The sequence below is a fragment of the Lonchura striata genome, chromosome 5 (assembly GCF_050655825.1).
Source record: "Lonchura striata isolate lonStrDom1 chromosome 5, ASM5065582v1, whole genome shotgun sequence".
NCBI classification, from domain to species: domain Eukaryota; kingdom Metazoa; phylum Chordata; class Aves; order Passeriformes; family Estrildidae; genus Lonchura; species Lonchura striata.
This window is the reverse complement of record NC_140707.1, coordinates 47,049,630-47,074,004: the sequence shown is the minus strand read 5'-3', so window position 1 is coordinate 47,074,004 and position 24,375 is coordinate 47,049,630. Positions and strand designations below refer to the sequence as shown.

General features: G+C 38.1%; 1 protein-coding gene and 1 long non-coding RNA gene across 3 annotated transcripts; one reads left to right on the top strand and one right to left on the bottom strand.

Annotated features, from left to right (window-relative positions):
- Positions 1 to 8,209: 8,209 nt before the first annotated feature.
- On the bottom strand, positions 8,210 to 12,487 carry LOC110477179 (uncharacterized). The gene is made up of 2 exons (XR_002466543.3): positions 12,340 to 12,487; positions 8,210 to 12,127 (listed from the first exon to the last, which is right to left on the bottom strand). It is a non-coding gene; the product is annotated as an uncharacterized LOC110477179 (long non-coding RNA).
- Positions 12,488 to 12,502: 15 nt separating this feature from the next.
- On the top strand, positions 12,503 to 19,879 carry DTD2 (D-aminoacyl-tRNA deacylase 2). Of its 2 annotated transcripts, none has more exons than XM_021542656.3 (3): positions 12,503 to 12,582; positions 17,505 to 17,574; positions 19,529 to 19,879. In XM_021542656.3, the coding sequence occupies exons 1-3, from the start codon at positions 12,517 to 12,519 to the stop codon at positions 19,852 to 19,854; spliced, it is 462 nt and encodes a 153-aa protein (XP_021398331.3). In that variant the 5' UTR covers positions 12,503 to 12,516; the 3' UTR covers positions 19,855 to 19,879. The 2 variants fall into 2 exon arrangements, with proteins under 2 accessions (XP_021398331.3, XP_021398330.3); XM_021542655.4 differs by having other exon boundaries at positions 12,503 to 12,624.
- Positions 19,880 to 24,375: the final 4,496 nt, after the last annotated feature.

Below are 24,375 nucleotides of genomic sequence, written 5' to 3'. Positions count from 1 at the left end.
CGCGCCGCCGCGCCTCGGCCCGCCCCCGGCGCTGGGCTGGGCGGGCCCGGCTGCCCCGGGCGGCTTGGCGGGGCTGAGGGCGTGGCCCGAGAGGAGCCGCGGGATGCGCCCCGCGGCCTCCCGAGCAGCGGCACGGAAAGCAGATAGCTGCTGCTGTCTCTAAAGAAAGCGCGACCACGGGATCACCGCACGCATTGCAAACTCCTCCGGGCGAATTCCTCACTATGCTCGTTCCACCGCTGTCTGCAGTGCTCCTTCGGCTCGTCGGTGCTTTCTGAATTCTCCTCTCGGCCCGCAAAATGGTTGGGCAAGAGCTCAGTCCCGTCTTGGTTTGTGTCCTCTACAAATATAATAAATATATCCCATTTCCTCCTTTGGATCATTACGTAAAAGAACAAAGAAACCTATAGCCGAGACAGACCACCTGTTTGGTGTGGGATTTTTTTGGGTTTGTTTGTTTGTTTGTGGGGGTTTTTTTTGTTGTTTTTTTTTTCTTATTTTGATTTTCATTTTTTGGTTGGTTGGGTTTTTTTTAAGAATCACAGAATTGGTCAAGTTGGAAGGCCAGCACCGTTTAAAATATTAGTATAATAAACATTTCCTATCTTTCACAGTGAGCAGAATTTTTTAAATTATATTGTTAAAAGTTCTAATCAAGCATTTTGCTAAACCCCACCATTTCCAAAGGCATGTTCCAGTGCTCAGCTACAGCACATAAATTACAATGCTGAAAATAATTTTTTTCCTATCCTTGAAGTGATTCTCATTCAACCTACATTTCTGATGTATATAAGCATATTTTGCATATCTACAGACAGCTGTATTTTGCATGTCCAGACACCTGAAGAGGGCAGATCATTTCACAATAATTTACACTACTGTCAAACCAAACTGCAAAAGAATACTGAAAACTAGCAAGCCGCTGCATTTTCAAACTGTGATATAGACTCTAGGGCCTTTTTCACTACCTCTGGAAAACATGTCACTTTTTGCATTGTGGGAAATTTGTATAATTGTTTTTCCTATCTGGAGCAGTTGGAGGCAGTGTTAAAGTGCAAGATACCGTGCATGTAGCATCAATGGGGTCAGTACTGCAGGATCACAGCAAGGCACACGCTTGAGATATGGTATGGGTCACTTCAGAGAAAAGAGCGTGGCAAAAACATATATATATATATGATACACTTGTCATTTTGAGAACAATTCCAACAACAATAATACACAAATATTTTTGTGAGGTTTTGTAAAGCTGATCTAGCAAAACTAAAATTTAGCTAACAATCCTCAATGGTTTTAGTTTTAATCATTTATTTTATCCCTAGTTTGTTAACCACCCTGTTATCAGGATAGCTAATATGGCACTAGGTTGTATTGAATAAGAGTGTGAAATGTTGTGTTTGGCCATTAGAAAGGGAATCAATTTGCTCAGCAATACAGCAGGCATTTTCAAAATGCCTTGACTAGTGGAATACACTGCAGTTTGATTTGGTAGTGTTTCTATCTCTACTCATTGTGAAGACAATTTTATGGATTGTACACTTCTCACAATTTATCTTGGCTTCCTATTTAAATTTTAACATTTGAAAATATTGTTCTATGTTGTTTGACTGGTATATTATTGCACAACACACAGTGGTAAAACATGAGTCTAGGAAAATGCAACCAAAAATGAACAAGATTTTTACTTCCAGACTTGAGCCTTGATGAAAAGTACAGGTAATCTTAGCATCTTGCAGAAAATTCCACTTCAGACTTTCCAAAAGTGTAACAAAATGAAAGACACAATATTTGATTTTAATGCAAACTGATAGCGTTTTCTCTAAGTAAATGCAGGAAAATGTTTCACAGGCTCTAAAGTGCTATTCAACCTGAACAATAACACAATAAAAATAGAACTGATTTTTGTGTGAAATGAGATTGTCTTGTGTTTAAATATATTCTTTCTCTAGCCAAGATCAATTAAGGGCATTCAGGTACGTCAGGATCCATCCCCATATGGGCCACCAATTGTTGGCGCTTGGCACCAATCAACGGTGGATGGGAAAGGACTGTCACAGTTTATTCTCTTACTGTAAGAATATCATACCTTCTCTCACAGACAGCTCCTCACAACACTGACTTCTTTTCTTTCTTCCACACAGCTGGCTGACTCCTTCCTGTCCCTGCCACAGCCACCTGACCCTTTCTGTCCCTAGTAACGCACACTATCCCTTACTGTCCCTAGCATCACAGCCCCCCAACCCTTTCCCCTCCCAGCAGCACAACCAACTGACTCCAACTCTCCTCTCGGCCAGCTACTCCACTCTTTTATAACACCCATCCTTATTGCATCATCCTTACTGGACACACTGTGACCAATTAAAGGCAAGGCTGTTCCTACTCTTTGGTAATTAGCACAGCTGCAATTCCTCAGGGGTAAGATTGCCTTCAGCGCTATCTCTAGTCTCCTACAATCCATCCCCCTGCAAGGTATGGCTAGGAAAGATTTCTTGTCAAAACAACTTCAAAATTTAAAAATTAAATAACAGTTGAAAAGTTACTTGGTAGGTAATTAGGTTGGTTTGTGTGCAGTAGGACGTGACTTTAAAAAAAAAAAAAAGTAGCCATTCTCATTTCTGGGTGTCTGCATAGTACCACATTAATAATATAGAAACTGCAAACTCTTTCTCATATAAGCCATTTATTTCAGACACAATTTGAACTAGAAATTACATTAAAGAATGGCAGAAGAAAGATGCTTCAGAACCAAGGAGTCATTTTAGCTTCATGACCTTTAGCCACAGAGGTATACCACTGCATACTAAGATGAGTGAGAGTGAGCTTCAGATTCTGGTTTTTTTTTTTTCCCCAGCTGGTTGGCCAGCCCTGGTACTTTTAAGATAAGTAAGGTAAAAATGATGCTTTTTATCTTTTTTTGTCACATGGTGATAATTACTTGGTTCAGGGCTCTGCCCTGGCTAATGAGCCTTGGGCTCTTATCATTACCTCTTGGCTCAGCCAATATTATCTTGCTGTGTCTCAGGATAGCTGCCACCTCCTCCCTTTGGCAGCTCTGAGAGCATCTAGAGCATGCTCTTGCCAAAACAGCATTCTCCTGTGGGGTTGACAAACTGTATCAAGCTGCAGAATAATCCAAGCCAAAATGCCTACTGGTGTGAGTTCTTTGTTTTATCTTTGCTGTTCTCCTTATGGTAGTTAAAGCAACTTCCATGTTGCTTTACTTAATGCTGAAACACTGATCTGGCCCTACACAGACCAGCATCAGCTTGGCAGAGCTTGTGCACAGGGGCATGGTGGCATACCTGGGATGACAGGCTCTAGATATATCAATAAGGCACATCTTAAAAATGTGTAAATAGGGAATTTCAGGCATTAGAGGAGAAAACAACTGCAGGTGTTTATGAGGAGAATCGTCTGTTGTGATAATACTCTCTGTCATTCACTGGAATTTTTCTTCTAAAGTCTTTTTCCTGCTAGGCTTAGACACCAAGATCAATATCACTGACTTCACTGTATGGAGGCAGTAATGCCCACTTCTTGCATAGTAAATTTGGTTCAAGGAACTTTAACAGATTCTAGTTTCAACTAGCGATTCAAAACAAGGCAGGTTTACCTAAGTTTTCATGTAAAATATTACCTAGTTTAGGAAGAAATTTCTGTTTATTATATATGGCAGTATTTGAAAATGCAACATCTTTAACAAGCACAAAGAAAATACACAAGAAACAGTAACAATTTAATAATTTTTCTTTATCATGTGTAATAAATATAAGACCAGATAAGTAGCTTCATCCAATGTGAAAGCTTTGCCAAATCTAAAACTGAAAAAAAATTGTTTGCTTTCATTCAGTTTCAGTAAAGGAGGAAGAAGGTCTTGAAGAACAGATACCAATTTTGTTTATATATTGCTTTCCTGTAGAATTTTAAATAATGCAGTCCTTCACAGTCAAGAAGAGATGAAAACATTATTTAAATTGTTAATGGACTCTTCTGAAGTAAGTCATTAAGTTCTTCAGGTTAATATTGCTTTCTATAGTAACAGTCACATCACAGTGAAGATGCAGCTTATATTACAGCAATTTTTCCAACCTTTAGGAAGTGATGCAGAAAATGAAAGGATTCATTTTGTTGAATATGCCCTTCTGTAACAAAGCCACATAATTTTTCTTAGGTACTTTACATATATAGATATTCCCTGCATGAATGGAACTAACACAAATTAACAGTATTTCCACACCTGAAGATAAAAACAAATGTTTTGAAACTATTCCTAATGTTTGCCATATACTTTACAAACATTAAAGGAAGACTGGCATTTTCTTTTCTTTTTTCCTATTTTTTTTTTTAGTAATGGAGTTAATTTGCTATTATAAGAGTCTCAGGGGCAGAAAGAGGCCGTTGCTTTAGACAGTGTACAAATATAGAGTAAAAAATATGGTGACTTTCCTAAAAGCTTCAGTAAACCATTTGACACTACAGCTCTAAGTCACAATGACATTCGCATTTTCAGTTTCTGAAATTATTTTAATTCTGCTCTTGATTCATTTTTGTCAGTAACAAGCTTGTTTCACAGGAAGTATTTTTATTAACATCAGAACCCTGAACCTAAACAAGTTTTAGGTAGCAAATCAATCTTATTTGATCAATGATACTGATTAAAACAATACATCATTTTTTACTGGTTTTTGTGTAATTATTTTAAAAATCTGGTTAATTTCTAAGCCAGTTCAGTTTTGCTCCATGGCCATTCAGTACTTATCTCATAAATCCCTGCAGTAGCAGTGCAATTTCAGAAGGTGTCAATAAACTTTGGATGTGTACAGACCCCTTACACAGTTATGACACCCTTACACAATTATATTAGCCTGCTCCAGAGGTTCGTGTGCTAGGACCAATCTCAGCTGAAAATAACTGCGACCCAAGAACACTTCTCTTTGTCAGTGCCCCTCTATGAGGCACTGTCATGTGGAACTGCAGGGCAATCTATCCTCTGAAGCCGGGGCACTGATTCTTGGAACACAATCCTCTGGTTCATCCTCAGCTGTGAATGTCAGTAGCTCTTCAAGGTTTTACACTGAGCCAGAGTTTCTTAACTGCTGAACCAGGAATAGAATATTTTTCTTAGTGAGCAAGCCCTGGCCAACGCTACGTCAGGAGTAAAGATGAGTTGCAATGGCCAAGAGTATTTCTTGCTATTGATTCTTAGTGCAGATGTAACCTAGAGGTTCACCTGAAACTGAGCTGAATCATTCTCCAAGCTCCAGAGTGCATTATTTAGATTTGTGTTTTCTGTAACAGGAGCTAAAATTTGTCATATTTGTGGTGGAATTTATCTGTGGGCACCAAAATGAAGGATTTTTTACAATCTGGATGTGGCCTTCACTGGGACTATTACTATGAAGACATTATTACTTTTTGTCCTATGGGCAATAGAGTATCCAAGGAAAGATTAAACATCTGTAATTGATATTAAAATATCCCAAGTTACAGAGTAATTGTTTTATTCTGTTAATCATAAAAATGTAAGCCTCCAGCAGTTCCAAGAATTATCTGTGAAATAAAAAGCTATACCAAATACTATTTTTCTATTCTTTTATAACTTCAAATATTGAAGATAAAGTGTTTCACTTCCACTCTCTAGCAGCAATTTAGCATCTTTTGTAAAAGAAAGAAACCATGACTCTTTGGCAGCTAAAAGAAAATATAAACCAATCAAAGAATATGTGAAAAATCCTATCATTGCAATGCTTCTGAGCTATTCAGTAATACATTAGTAGTATCATCCTAAATGAATTCAGAAACATGCATTAAAAAAAATGGGTGCTTTGAGAAAGTGTGAAAATTAAAAAACAATTTTTGACACTAGTCTTTGAAACATGCTAATCTACACTGGAAGTCATAGCAGGAAGCACATCATTTTTGACATGTTTATTATCTTATTTGACTCCCTGAATATTTATTAGAATTTACAATCTTTTATTATTTAGCTCACTGTATTAAACATTTGCCTTTTCCTCCCAAGATCACATTTTATGTATGTGGGTTAAATAATGAAAGGCATATAAAATGATGAAAGCGGGGTGTGTATATATATATATATATATATATATAAATGAAAGGATTTTTTAAACTATTGTATTATTGAAACAAACCATCAGAAACCAAAGGCTGATGGTAAATGCAAGTCTTACAGTTACCATTTGTTCTAAGGGAAATGAGTTCCCAAAATATAATTTTAAGAAAAGCCATAGATCAACATCACTGTATCAGCATATGATTTTGCACAATGGCAAAGTGAGGTATCAATTTGTGTTGCAATGCAATATTTTTTCATTGAAGGGAATAAAATGCCAAAATCTGTCAGCCCTGCCTGGCTCACTGTGCTCTGGCAATCTTGCTGAACTATGCTGCAAAAGAGGTTGCTGTGTTCTGGAAACAACAGCTCCAACATCTCATAAAGGGCAGACCAAGCATATAATTAGTGCCTCCTCAAACTCACAAATTTTATCATGATGCATGGCAAATAGCACTTGGGCTGACTTCAGAGGTTTGCCATTCAGAGAATTTCCTAATGACCTATCATTTGTTGCTTCCCTGACTAGCTATGGATCAGTGTGCCTGAGGGGAAAAAATTATAGGAGCTGTGACTCAAGGAGAAAGCTTTTGGCCTGAAAAAAAAAAAGACATGTAGCCTTATTATGCCTGCATACTTAACAGTAACTGGAGGCAAAGAATCCTCCAGGTACAGGGAGAATAATAAATTACTCTCATAGTGTTTGTGAAAGGAACAGAAAAAAGTCACATCTCATTTCATGTCCATTTTTAATAATGTGAGGCTTTATGTAAATACTCTGATGTTGCACATGGCATCTATTGAAAATGTGGAAGCTCAAGTTTCAGATCCTAGAAGACATTGATGCATCTTTGTCTATAGCAACATCCTCATGTTATCATCAAAATTTCTCACTGAAGATGAAAAAAGGATTAAGTAACACAACCACATTCTGTAGTACTAATTGCTATTGCAAAAGTGTTTATAAGGTGAAGAGAGCAGTGATGCAGCAATACTTGGGTAGACTTTAATTCCTTTATATGGCAGGGGTAGAGTACCCACCTTGGATGCAGCAGACCAACCTTGATGACAGGAAAATAAAGAATGTAGGAACTGTGCTCTATTGTACCTGTTCTAAATACCTCCCCCATCAGGAGGAACCCAGTTGGCAACACCCATCTACATCAGCCAGGCACAGCTTAGCTCAGGGCTTGAAGCAAACCAGACCCTCACCTGCCAGAGCAGTGCCTGGCTCTGAATTCATGAGGTCAGCAGCTCCATACAGAGCACAAGAAGCTGAAGCTGGCTTTGACTGGTCAGGGGTGGCCTGGGTGGCCCTACCAAGCTTGCTCAGGGATGGCAGCCTGTACAGTTGTTGACTATCACTGAGCTCTATTACTCCCACCCTGTTTGCTCCAGTCCCTCTGACCATAAGGTTACCCTTTTTTTGTTCAGTGCTGGGTGCTGCTTCCCTCACCATTGAGTCAGTATTGTCCTACACCCAAGTTGTTCTCATGTGCTCCTGCTGTGTAGAACCCAGATCCCAAACTCAGGAGACCAGGGAAGCATGTACATTTGGATACACGTGCAGGGTTCAATCTGGATCTGGCAATACCGTTCCTAATGGTAAAGCAGAAAACTGCCGACCTTTGAGGGCCTCCTCATGGAGTCAGCTTCAGACTCCATTCAGCCTTCCTCTGAATTCCAGAATTAAGAGTGAGGTGTTGAAACTCAAGATTGGCTCTGCACAAGAAAGACCCATATGGGTATATGGGATCAACTCAGTTCTGTGGAACTGGAGAACAAACATACTGCTTCTAACCAGTCCACCATGTTACAGTCAGACCCCCTGGTACGTGCTGCAGGTGGCCACCCCTACTGTTCTGTTGAGCATGAAGTCCTTTTAACATTAATGCCTGTTAATCATACAGACAAAGATTTGGTTCAGGAGACACCCAAGCAGGAAAAAATAGAGTAGCTAAATGTCACCATCCCAACAATAAAGAAACTCACACTATTCTTACTTCCTTTAGGCAATCACAGTATGCAAGCAGATTGTGTGTCTTTTATCTGGCTACGTTTTTCCCCTAATAGATGCAAATTTCTGCTTGTCACAATAAAAACAGTAATTGTATCTGAAACAGCTTTCACATTGAATCTGTAATTTTTTCAGAAGTTTAATTAACTTTTGATTGCTATAACACATTTCAGTGTCTGTTTTGTACTTGTATGAAGGACTAAACAAAACACTAATCTATTTTTAATCATGTATTAAATTTTTGTTGCTTTCTTTAAACACAACTAGCAGATAAAATCAACTGCTAAAATCACAGAACTGTACTTCCACAACAGGAATACCAGCCTTCACTGCAAACAGTTCTGAAATTTGTGTGGACACTAAATTGGCTCTGCTGGAAGAGCTAAAGAGGTGGACTAACTCTGATGCTACAGAACTGGAGCTGAAGAAGCCATGACCATCCTCAGAGGTATGGTGCAAAGCACAAAAAAACACAGTACCGCCTTCCTCTCAATCAACTTCCCCCAGAAGTCTGCAATGGTTCTTTCAAAAAATAAACAGACCTGAGGGACAGTTTGGAAGGGAAAGTGTATGATAGTTTTCACTCCATCTCTTCTGTTTCTGGTGGCTCTGCATAGGCATTGTGCCATACTTGTGGTCTTCAACAGGACTGCTCATTTCTGCCATCTGACTTGTACTAGGGAAATTCTTCATGCCCTCTTTGCTTTTCTTATTTAAATATCTCTGGAAGAAGGAGAATGATGGCTGGGAGGCAGACATACTCCTGACCTCTGGACAGTACTTTGAATAAGTCAGTACTAAATACAGTCATCATAACATCTTAGACAGTAAAATTATTCTGACACCACCAGCTAATCCTCTCTGCACCCACACCGCTGTTGGGCAGTACCTTGTCTCTTCCAGCTAATCAGCATTTCAGCTAACATTTCTGAGGCTGCACTAGGCTTAACTGGGTCTTGAACTAGACTGAGAAATAGGCTACAAATAATAATCACCAAATCTCCAAATATAGGAGCCAAAGAACCTATTTGTGCTATTTTTGATAAGGCAAGTAGCTCAAAAAGAGAAACAAAATAAGTAAACTGGGAGAAAAAGAGAAGAAAGAGGTCACCTTCCAACAGAAAGTGAAGGACTTGATTCAGTTCAAGATGTATGATCATAAACATCACTTCAGAAACAAATCACACTAACACTCTGACTGTCTTGTGGCAGTTTAAACATCTTGGACCATCTTTTTTTATTTCTTTGATGATTGACCTGTTGTTTCAACATGAATCCCAGTTTACAAATTATTTTATGGAAATATCTTTACCTTGTGCTGAAAATTTGCAATTCACTGTTGCAAATTCTACTTTCCAGGCCATTCTCTGATGATGAGTCTTTTAACAGCAATCTTTAACAGATGGCACATTCTGTCTCACCCTTCACACCAGCAGTGGCTCCCAAAGAATCCCAGGATTTTTTACTAAATGATTCTAAGTGATTGAAATTTTTTGTTTTGTTGTGCAAAGGAAGAGTTCAAAATTTGGCAATGGAGAAAATGAAATGTTGAAATCTAATTCTTCCCTTGACACTCTGGAGCCTTTCAGCTCCATCTGTCCCAAAGGAGGTAGTTCTACCAAGATACAACCCTTGCCAGCAACCTACTTTGTATATTTGCTATCTAAGTGCTGCTGCAGCTTTGTATAGTTTCTTTTCAAAATAGATAGGGGCAACTCTGTCAATGTGATAACTGTGTTGCCCTGTTCTTTTAAAAGTTTTGAAGTTCTTTTAAAAGTTTTCTATGCCTTCTGATGTTTACATATTCCTAGTAGAGTTTCTCACACACTATCATGTAAATAATGATTGGTTTACATTCTTCTTTGTGAGAGGAGAGAATTGATAGACTCTTAGTTTAACCAGTGTGGTTGAAGAGTAGCAATTTCGTCTTCCAATCCACTGTCACTTTTAGAATTCTATATATTGCGAGGTCAGAAATAAAGTTAGTTTCCTTTTACTCTTTTAATCTTAGTGTAAATGTGTGCGTTATTTTGTGTTGTAGTGTGACAATAACCGCATGAAAGATCAATGATCATGTTTCAGACACCACAAAGGAAAAACAGCCCAGATACATCTTGTCCCTTCAAAGGTCCAGTCAATTCCTGCCGCTGCCAAATGGTATGCAACACCAAACTTAACAACAAAAACCCCCAAAAAAACATCCCCAGGGAAGAATTCAACTACTTGAGATCATTTTGGTACTGAAAGACAAGGATAAAGCTGAGTCCTCACACAGGCAGAGCTTCCTTCCAGCATCCACCTACCTCTTGACAAAAGGATTTGTTCCAAATAGGCATAGAATCACAGTCACAGTATATCCTGAGCTGGAAGGGACCCATCAGGACCTTCAATTCCAACTCCTGGCCCTGCACAGGACACCTCAAAAATCACATCATGTGCCCGAGAGTGTTGTTGAAACACTTCTGAACTTAGATACTTAACCATTCCCACAAAGGATAAGGAAAAACACACCTCCGCTGCAATTTGTGAGACTGCCATCTGCCCCTCTGAAAGATAAATTATATGAAAATAACCAGAAATGTCTTCTGGGTACCATTCTCAAAATAACTACTTTCAGATCCAGTGACAACAAGCAGAGAGGATACAGGAAATATTCTGGGACAACTGTCAAATCCAAAACATGCAGAAAAATGTATTTATATAGTACCTGATAAACATACCAATATATTTTATTTATGGATATATTATTTAGATGTCAGGAGGTGGTTTTTTAAATATAAAACCCACAGTCAAATCCAAATCCACACCTAAAATCTATCCAACAAATTTACTATCATTCCTTGGCCTAAAAAGACAGGCTCTTAATCTAACAATAAACCAGTAAGATTCAAGAAATTCAAGGTGCAACAGAATTACTTGACTTCCCAAGGAAAAAACTACATAATTCCACCAAGAATCCATACATAAACAATGATGTCATACTCATTTTTTCTATGCAATGTTTCACAGGCATTTGTGTTGTTACTTGCACATGAATAAATGTTCTCCATCATACCCTGGTATAAATAATGGCACAGCGCAAATAACAATCAATATCCTTATAGCCCTCTATAATCTGCTTATTATAATTTGCTCAGACGGTAGAAAAATCAATTTTCCTTAACAATCAATTTATATTGCAAATATATATGGAAAACCCTCTCATTTTAAATGGATTTCTACTTCATTAAACTCTTCTTAATGAGTCTGGGGATACAGCTTTCAAGTAAATGAACAGAAGGTACTTAAAATAAAATTAGCTGAGTTTGAATAAGAACATATCGTACAGCTAACAGAAAATGAGCTACTTCATACACTAACCACCTAGTGCAATTTCCCATTCTTCCAGGAAGGTTTGCTTTAGGAAGAACAACCTTGTTGAACACACATCAAGAATCTTCTTTTTAAATGACAGACAAAAGTCGAATATACCCTTATGTGTAACAGTGATTATTCAGAAGTGCATATTGGCCCTTGCTGTTCAATAGGGATCTTTGGTAATCTTACTCTACGATTGACTCCAAGTACTAAAAGTCAGCTTCTTACTCACACTGCTATATATTAACTTTTTTATTTTTTAAAAATACAATATTTTTAAACACAGTTGTAAAAATGAAATCTCTAGGCATAAAATGGAGAGAGATACTGAATTCCACATAATTCTATCCTGGCTTGAAGGAAGGCAGTATTGTTCAAAACTTTTCTCTGTTAGAATTCATTGTATGGGAGAAAGACACAACTCTTCCAGTTTTTGGAGTTGTTCAAGGAGTATCAGGGTATGTAGCCAAAACCTGGAAGATAATAAAAGAACCACTTGCAATATTTCAACCTTTCCCATTAGCAGTGGGAGCTAATTTCAAAACTATGCACTTCTTTTTGCCAGATGATTTGGATCACTTGATATCCAGATCCCTTTTAACTGCGTATTCTCTTCCCTCTGCTCCAATGCAGTATCATTGAAGAGAAATACACCAACTTGATAGACTCGCGTCAGCCACCTGAAACACAAACAAGTAATGAACAAAAGAAATAATAAACAATATTCAGATTTTCTTTTCCATGCATAAACTATACAGCATGCTGCTCTTATCACAAGCATATAACATTTCCCCAGCAGAAGACAAGATCTTTCATTTCTCATCAAAATAAGAAACCAAAGCCCGCTTCCTGCTAGCTATCGGGACATCGGTAAGTAGAGCTGTAGAAATACTTTGCTGAATTCTGTTCTAAAGCTTGTATTCAGCCCTCTCCACAGAGAGGGCAGATCAGAAACCCCGCTCGCCCATCCACACGAGGTCCCGCGTCACGCCGCCCGTGCCCGCGGGCCCGCCGCCGCCGGGGCCGGAAGGGCGAGCCCCGGCCCCGCCCTCAGCGCTGCGGGCTCGCCATGGCGGCGGCGCGGCCGGCGCGGGCCCGGGCCCTGCTGCAGCAGAGCGTCTCGGCCCGCCTGCAGGTGCGGCCGCCCGAGCGGGGCTCCGAGGCCCAGTGGGTGGAGGTAACGTGGGCCGCGGGCCGCCCCCACCGCCGCTGTCGCGCTTCGGCCCGCGCAGCGGAGAAAGCGAGAAAGCGCTCCGTCCGTCCGCGCGTGCGCCGGCGAGGGCAGGGTGCGCCTGTGGGCTTCTGAGGGGAGCAGCCTCTGCTCCTTTTCCGGGCTGGGCTGCGCTTCGGGCCGGCGTCCAGCCTCGTCTCGTTTCCCTTCCAGAGCACTCTCCTCGCCCCCTGATTTTCAGCAAAGGTTGCGGTCAGCCCCTTCGGCAGAGGGACGAGCAGTAGGAGGCGCACAGCGATTTCTGCTGTTCTTTCTCCCTGTGGTCCAGAGTCCTCCGCAGGCAGAAGTCTCTTCGGGAGCATGACTGCTCCACGGGCACACACTTCCCTTCCTACTGTGTTGTTCCTTCTTTTCTTAAATACACTTTCACAGAAACGCAACAGCCTTGGCCGGTGGGCTCAGCTGTCGGCTTTGTTTGTTGTGTGGTAGTGTTAAGTTGGAGAAGAAAGGCCAGGTAGGGCAGTGGGACTCTGGCAGCAGCAGTTCTGATGTTGTTTGGGGATTTTTTTTCCAGGGCACTAACTAAAAATGAAATTTAGTACGTAGACCACGACACATGTTAAGGAAAACATTGTATTTTCCCCCTTTTTCTCCCACAGTCTTCTGCTGGGGGAGATAGGTAGGTCTGCGCTCTTTGGTCGATGTGCTGTGCATGCAGCCCAGGGTGCACTGACTTGCTGTAGTTGTCATTGCTTGTAAGTTACCTAGACTAGAAGAACTCATTTCTGCCATTGTCAACTATTTAGCCCATGGGATTTTTTCATTTTGTCTTTTGTCCTTTTTAAAGACTATTACAAAGGAAGGGATTCAATGCAGTCACTTCCATAAATTTTAAAAAGTAAAAGTTCTAGCATTGTTAAAGGGTTTATGCATTCATTCAACACATCTGAAGAGAGTTCACGCTTTGCCTTTCACATTAGCCTTAAAACATTCTATTCTTGTTCAGAAGGGACTGGTGGATCCAGCAGAACTAGTTTCTGCAGTATGGTTTGGGAAGCCAGAATGTTTTACTGGGAGGAAATAGGTATAGATACTGTGTTTCACAGATGTAGTGCATCTGTGAATACTGCATTAGCCTCTTAGTGTAAGGTTAATCACAATAAATTTCACTTAGCCCAGTATAAATTAACTATAGGAGAAATAATCTATTTCTAGTTTGCTAATCACAGCCGTAATTGTAGATCTAGAAAAGCAGAAAGGTAATTTTGCTGTCTTTCTTTTAAACTATCTTTAAAGGTATATCTTGTGCTTGAGAGATATGAATAATTGCTGCAAGGAGGCTATGTAGTTTATCTCTCTAATTTGCAAAATCACTCGGAAAGTAATAGATATCACTAAAGGAATCTGAAGGAGATCTGGATCATCTTCAGCAGATATTTTTCAGACATGAACCTTACTAATATTTGTCATGGGTACCTGGGGCTTTTTAAGAGAGGTCTGTTTTAGCAAGAACTAGTCACCATGCAGAAAGAAAGGCAATTGGAAGTTCATTTTTTCTCTAGTATGATTACTTTAGAGGTTGTTGGAAGGAAATTTTGCTGCTAACATTTTCTGGTAGGGTAATTTTACTCCCTATTTTTGCATGTGAGTGCAAAAATACAAAAATTAAAAAGTACAGACATCATCAACTATTATTTACATCAACCTGTGTGTTCCTGATGTTTTATGACCAATTAATAGTGGGACCTCACCTTGAGACATTTCTAGCATACTATAATTATGTAGGTGGCTTTGAATAGCTTCTGAGCTGTAAAAGACCCTTGTAGGTACTTTAGGAACTCCAGACCAGACATTCTTTATCTCCAGAAAAGTTAGGAATATAGTTTATACATTAATCTCTGCTTTCATGATTGAGTTTTTTTGACCTGTTGAGGGTTACTGTGCACAGGATGTGTTGTTTATGGAGAATTTTGGTTATATACCCTCCATAAAAGGCTTAGGTATGCAGCAAAATAGGAATTAAAAAAAGGAATTCCTTGTAAAGGTAGGAGTGAAATAAGGTAAGGTTTAGTATCTTTCATAACTGTGGAAAAAAAGAAACAAAATGAATATTCAGTTAAAAAGTATAAGTGCCTATACTTCCTGCAAGGAAAACTGTCTTTTCCCTGTCTTATTTCACTTGACTTGTTTTCTGGTTACTATGGCAAAAAGAAGTGCAAAATTCTCGGCACAGACTTGTTCTGTGACCTGTGGCAGATGATGTCATCTCTCTCTGCTGCACTGAATGTAAGAAATATGAAGAAATCTTCCCAGAGGGTAGTAAATCTGAATTTGAAATGTCACAGAATAATTTATGTAAGGTAGTTTCACAAACTGACTTTCTAAGAATTACAAAGTATTTCTGCTTTTATTATCCATTGCATTTTCTTGGAGGAAAAAGTAGTAAAAGGTAGAGATAGTATTTTGCAAAATATATTTTGATTTTGCTAATGAAATCCTGAAAAATACAAATGAATATTTAGTAAGGAGGGTGAGGAAGGAGTCAGTTATTTGTTTTTTGCTGCTAAAAAGCAGCATTTGGAGGCAGCATTGCTAAGGCTGTCTATATGTCACTGGGACTGGGTACCTCAGCCCTTCATTATCTGGTTCAGCAGGTTGCCTGATCTGATGATTACTTATGACACTGTATAATAAAAGCCAGTGTTACACAGTATCTTGCTTTGCTGGTTTATTTATGTAGGCATTTTACTGCTCACAGTAGATCCACATAGAGCACAGCTTTCCTGGCTGGTCACTGTGTAGGTTCCTTGCAGTGGCTGTTTGCACACCAGCATGTTGAATTTATGATCTTCTTATTAGTGTTATTTTGCTCAAATTTTTGTGCATTAAATATAGGTCTGAGGAGCAGTCAACTAAGCTTTGATAGGTTACAGAGGACCTACAGCAATGGCAATGGTTGTGCTTTGGTTCAGAAAGTTTACATGTTACATTGACAATGAGCATAAGTCTTAGGACATCTGAAACCCTGATATAAGGCCAGGCTGACACGTTATTATTAGGTTGGGTCTTATAATTGCATTCAGTTTTACATCTTCTATTCAATTAAGAAAGCTAAGGAATAAAGTAAGACTTAATAAGGGGTTGAAACATGGCTGTACAAGTTGAACCACAGTTTTCAGTCATACTTGAAACCATAAGTTTCAGCTTACAAGTAGTTGCATAGCTTTCAAGTTTATCATGGTTGTAAAGTGTTCTAGAAGACCATAAACATGCAGTAAAAAACAAGCATCCTCTAACAGCTTCAACTTGTCTTTGAATTGTTTTCTCATTTAACCTTCTGTCCCTCTAATTTTCGACAATATGTATGTCTCATCTTGTGATAAATAGTTTATTCAAAAACAAGTATCAAATAAGGGCAGGGGTTGGAAAAATCATTATTTGCTTTAATTAATCTTTATCTGTCTGGCCTTAGGACTTGCAGGGGTCACTTAACTTATTTTTTGTGTCTTTAAAATGAGCTGCTTGCAGAATATTGTTGCTGCTGTGCAACTGTACAAAAAAAGAGTTTTGCAAGGAGCCATTTAAGGCTTTTTAAAGTTTTCAGCATGTGACATTTTGGCTACAAAGAACATTCTCTTTTTTCAGAAGTTAGTCACGAGAAAAATAGTTGAGAAGGCATAGCTTTTCTCAGTCATTGCCTTGAGTATTTTGTTTAATCTCTGCAATCACGAATGGACAAAATCTCATGTGTATAGCTAAAATTTCTTCACCAAAAACCTTTATCATTTGGGGGAAAAACAAATAGAGGAATTTTTTTTAAGTATTCTTTGTAAACTACTCACATTTTCTATCCTTTTGCTTTGATAGCATTAATAGTAACTCCTTCATGTCCCAATCTGTTTAACATCTCTTTGGTGGTGTTTCACAAGTTAATGTTTATGTTTCCTCCAACAAAATTTAAAGGGTACTTATTCTTGACAAAGCATCAGGGAGGTTTCTTTATATACGATCTGTCTGTGGATGTTTTGAATTTTTTCCCAGAGGAGTTAAGCCATGCAGGTATACTTGTGCATGAGGCATAGTTGCTGCTGGCTGCAGAGCCTATCAGTTTGGCTTAATAAAGCATGGGTTGTTGCACATGCATTCCTTACAGACTAACCAAGTGAGCAGAAAAGCTACATAAGAGTTTTCTCATGCTTTCTCCTCAGTAGAGGCCTAATTCTTCCCTCAAATACATAGTTTTTACACACAGTTGCTCTGGATGCAAAATAGGTGGCATATCCTTTATACCAATCAGATGGAAGGTTCCATTTTGCCAGTTAGATTTTACCCAAACTTGTATATATTCTTTTGAACAACTTTATAATATTCTGATCAACTTCACAGGTCTTGGTCTTCATATTTAAATGTGTTTTTTTCAGAATCATATTGTACTAGACTACTTTCAACATAAAATTTAGTTCATTGGCAAGTCCTGTGGTGTTTTTCATGTTTTATAATTGGAAATAATATCATAGTTCATACTGAAAATTATTTTAGCTGTATGATAGGAAAAAAGCTTAAATTATTTCTTATGCTGGATTTAAGTATACTAATTCACCTTGCTACCTTGTCTATGTTAATACTGTACACTCTACATTCCAGCTAAATTTTGGCTTCATATGGAGCTAATAAATGTCTTAATTGTATGTAGAAGCATTTTGCAGATTATCAGTATATATCTTATCTTCCACAGTGTGTTGTGTAAACTCAGTGTCTGAAGCTACACTAAATAACTAAAACTAGTCTTTGTTATGTGGTTTTGTTGTTTTTGATACTGTTTTAATGATGGGCATGCACCATAGATAATGAGAAATGTTGACATAGTTTTCTGTAATCTTTTGTAGATCCAGAGAGGGCTTGTTATCTACATATGCTTCTTCAAAGGTGCTGATGAGGATCTTGTCCCAAAAATTGGTATGATATAATCCATATACATTATTGTATTGTTTGAAAAGGGAGAAAAGCACTTGAGGCAGAGAAAGTAGCAACCATTTGGATAAGCCCTGAGATGACATTATTCTAATTCAGTTACCTGGCTGAAAGAACAGTTTGGTCTGTCTTGTTTCTTTGACAGTTTTCCATGTCTCTCTGTCTGTTCATGACCAACCTAGAAAACAAATTCCCCAATAGCATTCTGTCAAAGAAAATGCTGCACCTGCTGTTTAACACATTTTATGTGTTGAGCAATAAGTTCCATCCAGGACAGAACTGAATTTCAAATACTTCATGGCTTGATTTGATAAGTATTTTACCACTGATCTCACTGTATGTGCAGGATATTTAAAATTATAGCCAGTAGAGGGAGTTGTGTGGATAATGAAACAGTGTCTTTCCCATCTCACTCCAGTGGTGCTTACATAGACTCTTAGCATGTGCAGATTTCTGGTTCAGAAGCAATAACAGCTGTCTGTAATTCTTGTCTTCTTCTCCACATGCACTTTAACATTTCCATTGAAGCAGAGAAGATGCTGCAGATAAGGTCAAATAGTAGCAATTTCAGTCTTTACCCAGTGCTGTTTTGACTTGATTTTTTTTGTTCTAGTTTTTTTGGGGGGATTTTTTTTTTACTTTTATGTAATTTCTTCTCCCTCCTTTCCTCCATCAGTAGCACTGGTTCCTTGGGAAATTCTGTGATGCTGCATAATCCAGATAAAAGTGCTCCTTTTCTGTGGCTGGCTGATACTAGTGATTTGACTAAAGATTGTGTAACAATATTTCACTATTTCAGTTTATTTCAGGCTGCTGGCTGGGACCAGCAGTGCACAAGTACAAGTGCTATTAAAAATGCTGAGAGCAGCTCCTGGGGGTTCTCTCTTGGTCTTGGAGGGCACAGTCCTTTTGTGATGCTAAATATTTATGATATTAAAATGTATTTTGTGGTAGTGAGAGTTCCATGAGACTGTTGCTTGAGAATAATTACATCTTCAGCTGTGGGGCAGCTAAAACAGGCCAGAAAAAGAAAGTTCTGTTTCCCATCAGGATATTCATCAAGGACCATCCTCCTTGAGTGCTTGTCTTAGAGAATATTGTTTCCTAAATATATTTTGAATCTGTTTAAGTGTGTGGGTTTGGTTCCTGAATGACAACTCAGCTATTTTTGCTTTTAACAACATTAAGCATTTATGTTTAGGGTTTGGAGGCATGACTAGTATCCTCCCAGCTTTTACAGAGTTGGAGTAATGATTTGATTTGTTATAGAAACATCAGAAAATCTAAAATTAGTAAATACATTGATTTTATTTGCAAGTTTATATGTTCTGGCTTATAAGCCAAATTATATCTGACCTTCCTGCCACCCTCCTGTCTCAAGTGACAAACTGGTAGCTGCATGTCTCCAAGTGGAGTACTGAAGGATGCTTGCTCTACTTGAGACCAAACCATGGAGCTGTGCCTTCAGCTCACATCAGTTCTGGGTCCTGCTGCAAACTGCTGCAACCAGAATGAAAAGAGAGTCAGGGCAGAACGCTCTCCAAAGTGCACTGAGGATGGTGTGTCCTACAATGTGGAGTGTTGTGCAAAAGCTACCTATTTGAGTATCAAGCAATTAAGGAAGGCTCACTAATTGCATCCTGGGTTCTTTTGGGGGTGTCCAACTAGAATCAACTTTAGGATTTTAGACAGCCAATCACTTCCTCCCAAAAATAGAACTTTAGAAATATAATATTAATATCCTTCACATTCCTCACAATACTCAGATATTAAATACCATATTAGTTGGTTAAGTATTTATTGATTGTCCATGTTTCAGTTCATTAATAAACAGTTTGTCTTACTCAGCCATTTGTCAAAATATTTGTTGGATCTTGTTTTTGATGTTCTGTTTATTTCACTTCAGTAATACTAACTCTTATTTTATTTTTATTTGCAGTTGATACGCTGTTGAATGTTAAATTAAGTGAAAGTGAAAATGGCGAGTTCGTATCTGTTCTTGATTTACCAGGTGACATACTCATCATACCACAAGCTACCCTAGGTGGTAAACCAAAGGGAAGAAAGATGCAGTACCATTCAAACATTGAAAAAGAAAAAGGGTTGGAACTTTATTCTCAGTTTGTGACTTTGTGTGAAAAAGAACTGGCTGCCAATGCCAAATGCATGGAAGCCGGTGTTCTTGTCAAGCATGGCACATACGGAAACAGGCAGGTGTTAAAACTGGATACAAATGGACCTTACACTCACCTGATTGAATTTTGAAAAAATAAATTGTATCCCAAGTACAGTACTGGTGTCCTTTGTTTGTTGGTTTTTTGTATTTTTTTTTTTTTCTAAGCATTAAAGTACTTGATTGCCTTGGGAGATAGTTTATAAAAGGCTTTCACTCATCTGTACTGGTTTTGCCAATCCCATTGAATAGAAGGATGCCTGAGACTGCCTTGCAGTAGGCATCTGGTAACACCTAATGAGTAGGTGTTTTTTGCTCATATGCGTCTGAAGTGTGGTCAAAATATTTGTTAATATTGATCCAGTAATTCAAAATGTTTATCAACAAAAATGAGATAATGCAATAATTTTTTACTAAAATATAATGAAAGAATTATTACATATATAGCTTGAAGAACTGGTTTATAGATAAAATAGAATACTTTAGATGTATACTTATGTCAATTTTTACCTTTATGTTTTCTATCTATAAAATGACAATGCTTTCTAGCTAACTAATATATTGAAAACAAATTCACTGAATTTTATCCTGATAGAGAGTAAGTACTAAATACGAAAGTTTTTCCCCCTCAACCGGAGTGTGTGAGAGTGGGAGACTTAAGGCAGTACAGGACTGATGATGGGCTTTGCAGTGCAGAATAAGTGAGGCACCTCTAGAAACCAGCAGTATCACTGAATTGCTTGCTTGAAGTTTGCATTCTGAAATCTCTGATGTGTTTTGATAGGCTGCCTGCTATAGCTTGGTCTTTGTCCTTGTTACTGTGGTCTTGCTGTCTACTTAATTCTTTCATAACAGAGCCTCAGGAAAAGAACAGAAACATTCAAATGAAAACAAAAATGAAGATGGTACAATGTACGCTGCCATCTCATTGTTCCCTCTGCCCCTATTGCTTCCTTCCAGCTTTTTGTCCATCGAAGCTGCTGGGCAGAGACTAGATTTCCCTTTATAGACAGTGTTGGTACATTTGGGGCCCCCTTCCCAGCTGACCCCCTATGCAGTTCTGTTATAAACATTATTAACAGATGGTGCTAAGGAGATGTCATGGGAAATTCTGTCTGGAAAGGCAGTAAGAACAGAAGAGCTATATTGAAATGTGGCAAATTCAAAACTGATATAAATGTGTTCATCCTGTGAATCAAGTTTGTCTTTTTTAACGCATTATAATTCAGAAGGGTTCAAAGTGAAATCAGACATTTATATGGTTTGCAGCAATTATCCAGAATTGCCATTTGAATAGAAATTATTCTGGAAGAAATGTAAAACCTTATGGTTAGTGAGGATGGCAGCTTGCACAATTCTAAATTGTAGGCCAGTAGTTACAAATGCCCTGTCATTATTTAATTTTGTACAAAACATTGAATGTATAATCTGTAGGCTCAAACTATGCCATGAGAACCACATTTTTTAATAGATACAAAACTTAATGTTTTGGTAATAGAGTAATGAGATTTTTTTTTCAGGTTAGCATAATATATGCTCAATAATTATGAAATAAATAAGGATATTGAATACCTGGCAACTGACATTCTCACAGTTGAAAACAACCATTTACACAAATGGCCTGGAATTAGCTATTAGGACCAAAATGACATATTTATTCATTAATAATTAACAGTTATGACAGACACAGTATGAGTCATGTTTGAAGTTCCTACTAGCAACATTTAAATAATATTGTCCTGATGCAAATGACTAATAGAAATTCATTATGATCTGTGTGGTTGAAAAAACATTGTAATTCCTCTTTCTGTTGGAGGTCAAATCCTAGAAAGTGCTGAGTAATACCACTTTTCTCAGACGTTACAGGAATTGTGGGTATTTAGTGTATCTCAAGGATTGATTCTTTGAGGCTTAATACAAAGTCTGCAGCTTTTAATTTACTCCCTGTCTCCAGAAAGATCTTTGGCAGCCTGGCAATTAATTCTCTATATTTAAAGAACTGTTAAGATTTTGAGGAGGAATAAGCTTGAAAATGTTTAGTGAAAAATAGACTTCAAACCAAACTCCATCTCATAGCAATGTGTCATATAAAGCACATGAAAACTAACGTACATTTCAGTGGTGTTAGGACCAGACAGAACTCTGAAATTTTTGTAAAAAGGTGGATATTTGTGTATTATCTGAATCCGTTTCTGATGTATTTGTGTATCCATCTTGGACTACTGATTTTTTCTATCCTCTGCTCCAGGGATTGGCAGCTTGTTGAATGCTGTGCCCTTTGTACTGCCTTATTTATATCTACTATTGATTAACAATCCATTTACTGAAGGAAGCTATTTCTGAATAACATGCTGGACCATACTGATAAAAAAATTGATTAAAATTACTTCTTCAAAGCTAAATGCTTATTCCCTTCAACCATTAATATATGTTTTAAACAGATGACCTGACTCTGCTTTAAATAGTTTCTGTAATATGACTAGACAAAAACTCAGATAATTATCTTGTTCTATAATTAGAGAATATCTATTAGAAGATGCTTAATATTCCCCACTTCTTGAAATAACTTAAAAAGTGAGGAGTTGTCCTTATGCTATTATGTCTCTGATTCAGCTGCCACGCAGGAATTTGCAATATCAGGTTTTTGTGACCTTGTTTGCAGCGTACACACCCAGTGTGTTGAAGCTGAGTATGTGTGGACTATGAACTGGCTCATAAACACTCACTAATGACTTCAGGGGCTATAGCCCGTTTCTAGTCAGCAGTATTCCTGCTTCCTTCCCATGCCCTTTCTGGAAATTTTTACCTCTGCTGCTACATAGAGTATGCAACATACGAATTTTCAACATACAAATAGTAATCCAGATTTAGAAGTTAATAAACAGCATGTAGCCCAGTAATACTTGCAACTGTATTGCTACTGCTAGTGATGGTCCACAGGCCTTGTCCCAAGTGTTCCAAGAGCTCAGGCTGGAGGCTTATTCACAGGAACTTGCCCCAGGCTTCTCAGAGCTTTGGTTTTATTTGATTTGGCTGTAACAGTTTTTTTTAAGGACAGGAGGCTTTAGCTAATTTGTTTTATGTGTAACCACAGTTGTTATATAGATATTAATAATTTGTATTTCTTCTGTACAGAATTATATTTAAGACTCTAAGTCAGTGTTAAGGGTACAGAGATATAGGTCTATTAAAACATCAGGAACTTTGAGAAATGAAGACAACAACTGCAGCGTCAAGTAGAGGCATGTGAGAGAGATGGGGCACATAAAAAAAGGATGAACTTAAGATAAACAAAAAGAAAAATACATAGTTGCGAGCCACTAAAGAAAAGCAAGGAGTAAAACTTTATTATTATTTTATTATTAAAATGTATAAAAAGAACCCCAAGTGAGTGATATTTCCAAAAAAAAGGAGAGAAAGAAGAAATCATAAACATCAACATTATACTCCTGCAGGCACAGGACTCCAGATGCTGATGATCCACTGTGCCCACTGTGCTACAAGATGGAAGCCACAAGGAGGTGAAGGGTCAAGCATGACACCAGGAAGAAGGGTAAGGGTAGGTACTAAATTGTGCATAACAATTTTTACTGTACTATTACTATTGAGACCTTCTATATAGTTTCTTTATTTTTATTTCCTTTGTTTTTTGCAATAATTATATTTGGACTGATAATTATTTTATTAAATTGCTGCAGTCACAATTAAAATAAGTTTGGTGTGACTCTAAACATAGGGTGGATTTCTTTTTGCCTGTAACAAGATTTTGCACATAACAGTTTCTGCAGACAGTTGCTTCCCCATGTTGAAATGGCAGCGACTTGATGGGCTGCTGGATATCAGCCAGCCTTTGTAATGATTTTCACCAGGTCTTTTAATGTATCTGTGATGCCTGATCTCATTTACCACAAAAGCTCCACAAAAATTCTTCATTGTGATTCAATGCAACAACTCCTCTTTGAGAACAAACTTTCACATTTACTTGGATTTAAAAGTATGATCTGCTGAACCTCAGTTTCACCTTTGGTATAAAAACAGCTTATTTGTACAAGGAGGGATGACTCTCTTAAACTTCCGTTACTTTTTGCTTTTAGTTTCTGTTCCCGTCTTCTATATGGACTCCTTCAAACACATTGTTTCTCTGTGAAAGCTGGAGTAGCAGTATGCCACAGAGGGCTAGAGTGGTCTTCACAAATGCACTGGCATTCATTACCTGAGGTCTGCCACCAAACTGTTGTGACTGACTTAATTTCTTAAATTCTTTGCATATCAATTCTCATCTAATAAAGGCTATTTTTGTTTTCAGTATCTTGATCCTTGAGATCATACGTGGAACAAAACAATGACTATCACTGTTTAATGTATTACACAGCACAGTGGGACAGTGTAGAAACCCAGGGCACTGGGAATATTTCTCTGTCTGCACCTGAGATTCCCAAAAAATAATGTTTCCAGAAGTTCCTATACAATTACAGCTGAAAAATAAATGGTGTATGTGGGCAGGAGAAAGAAACAGCAGTTAGAATAGCCCAAATATTATGAATGTATTGCACATTTTCTATTTAAACCAATGCTGTCTTCTAGTTCAATTACTGCCATTGTGTGGCTTTGAG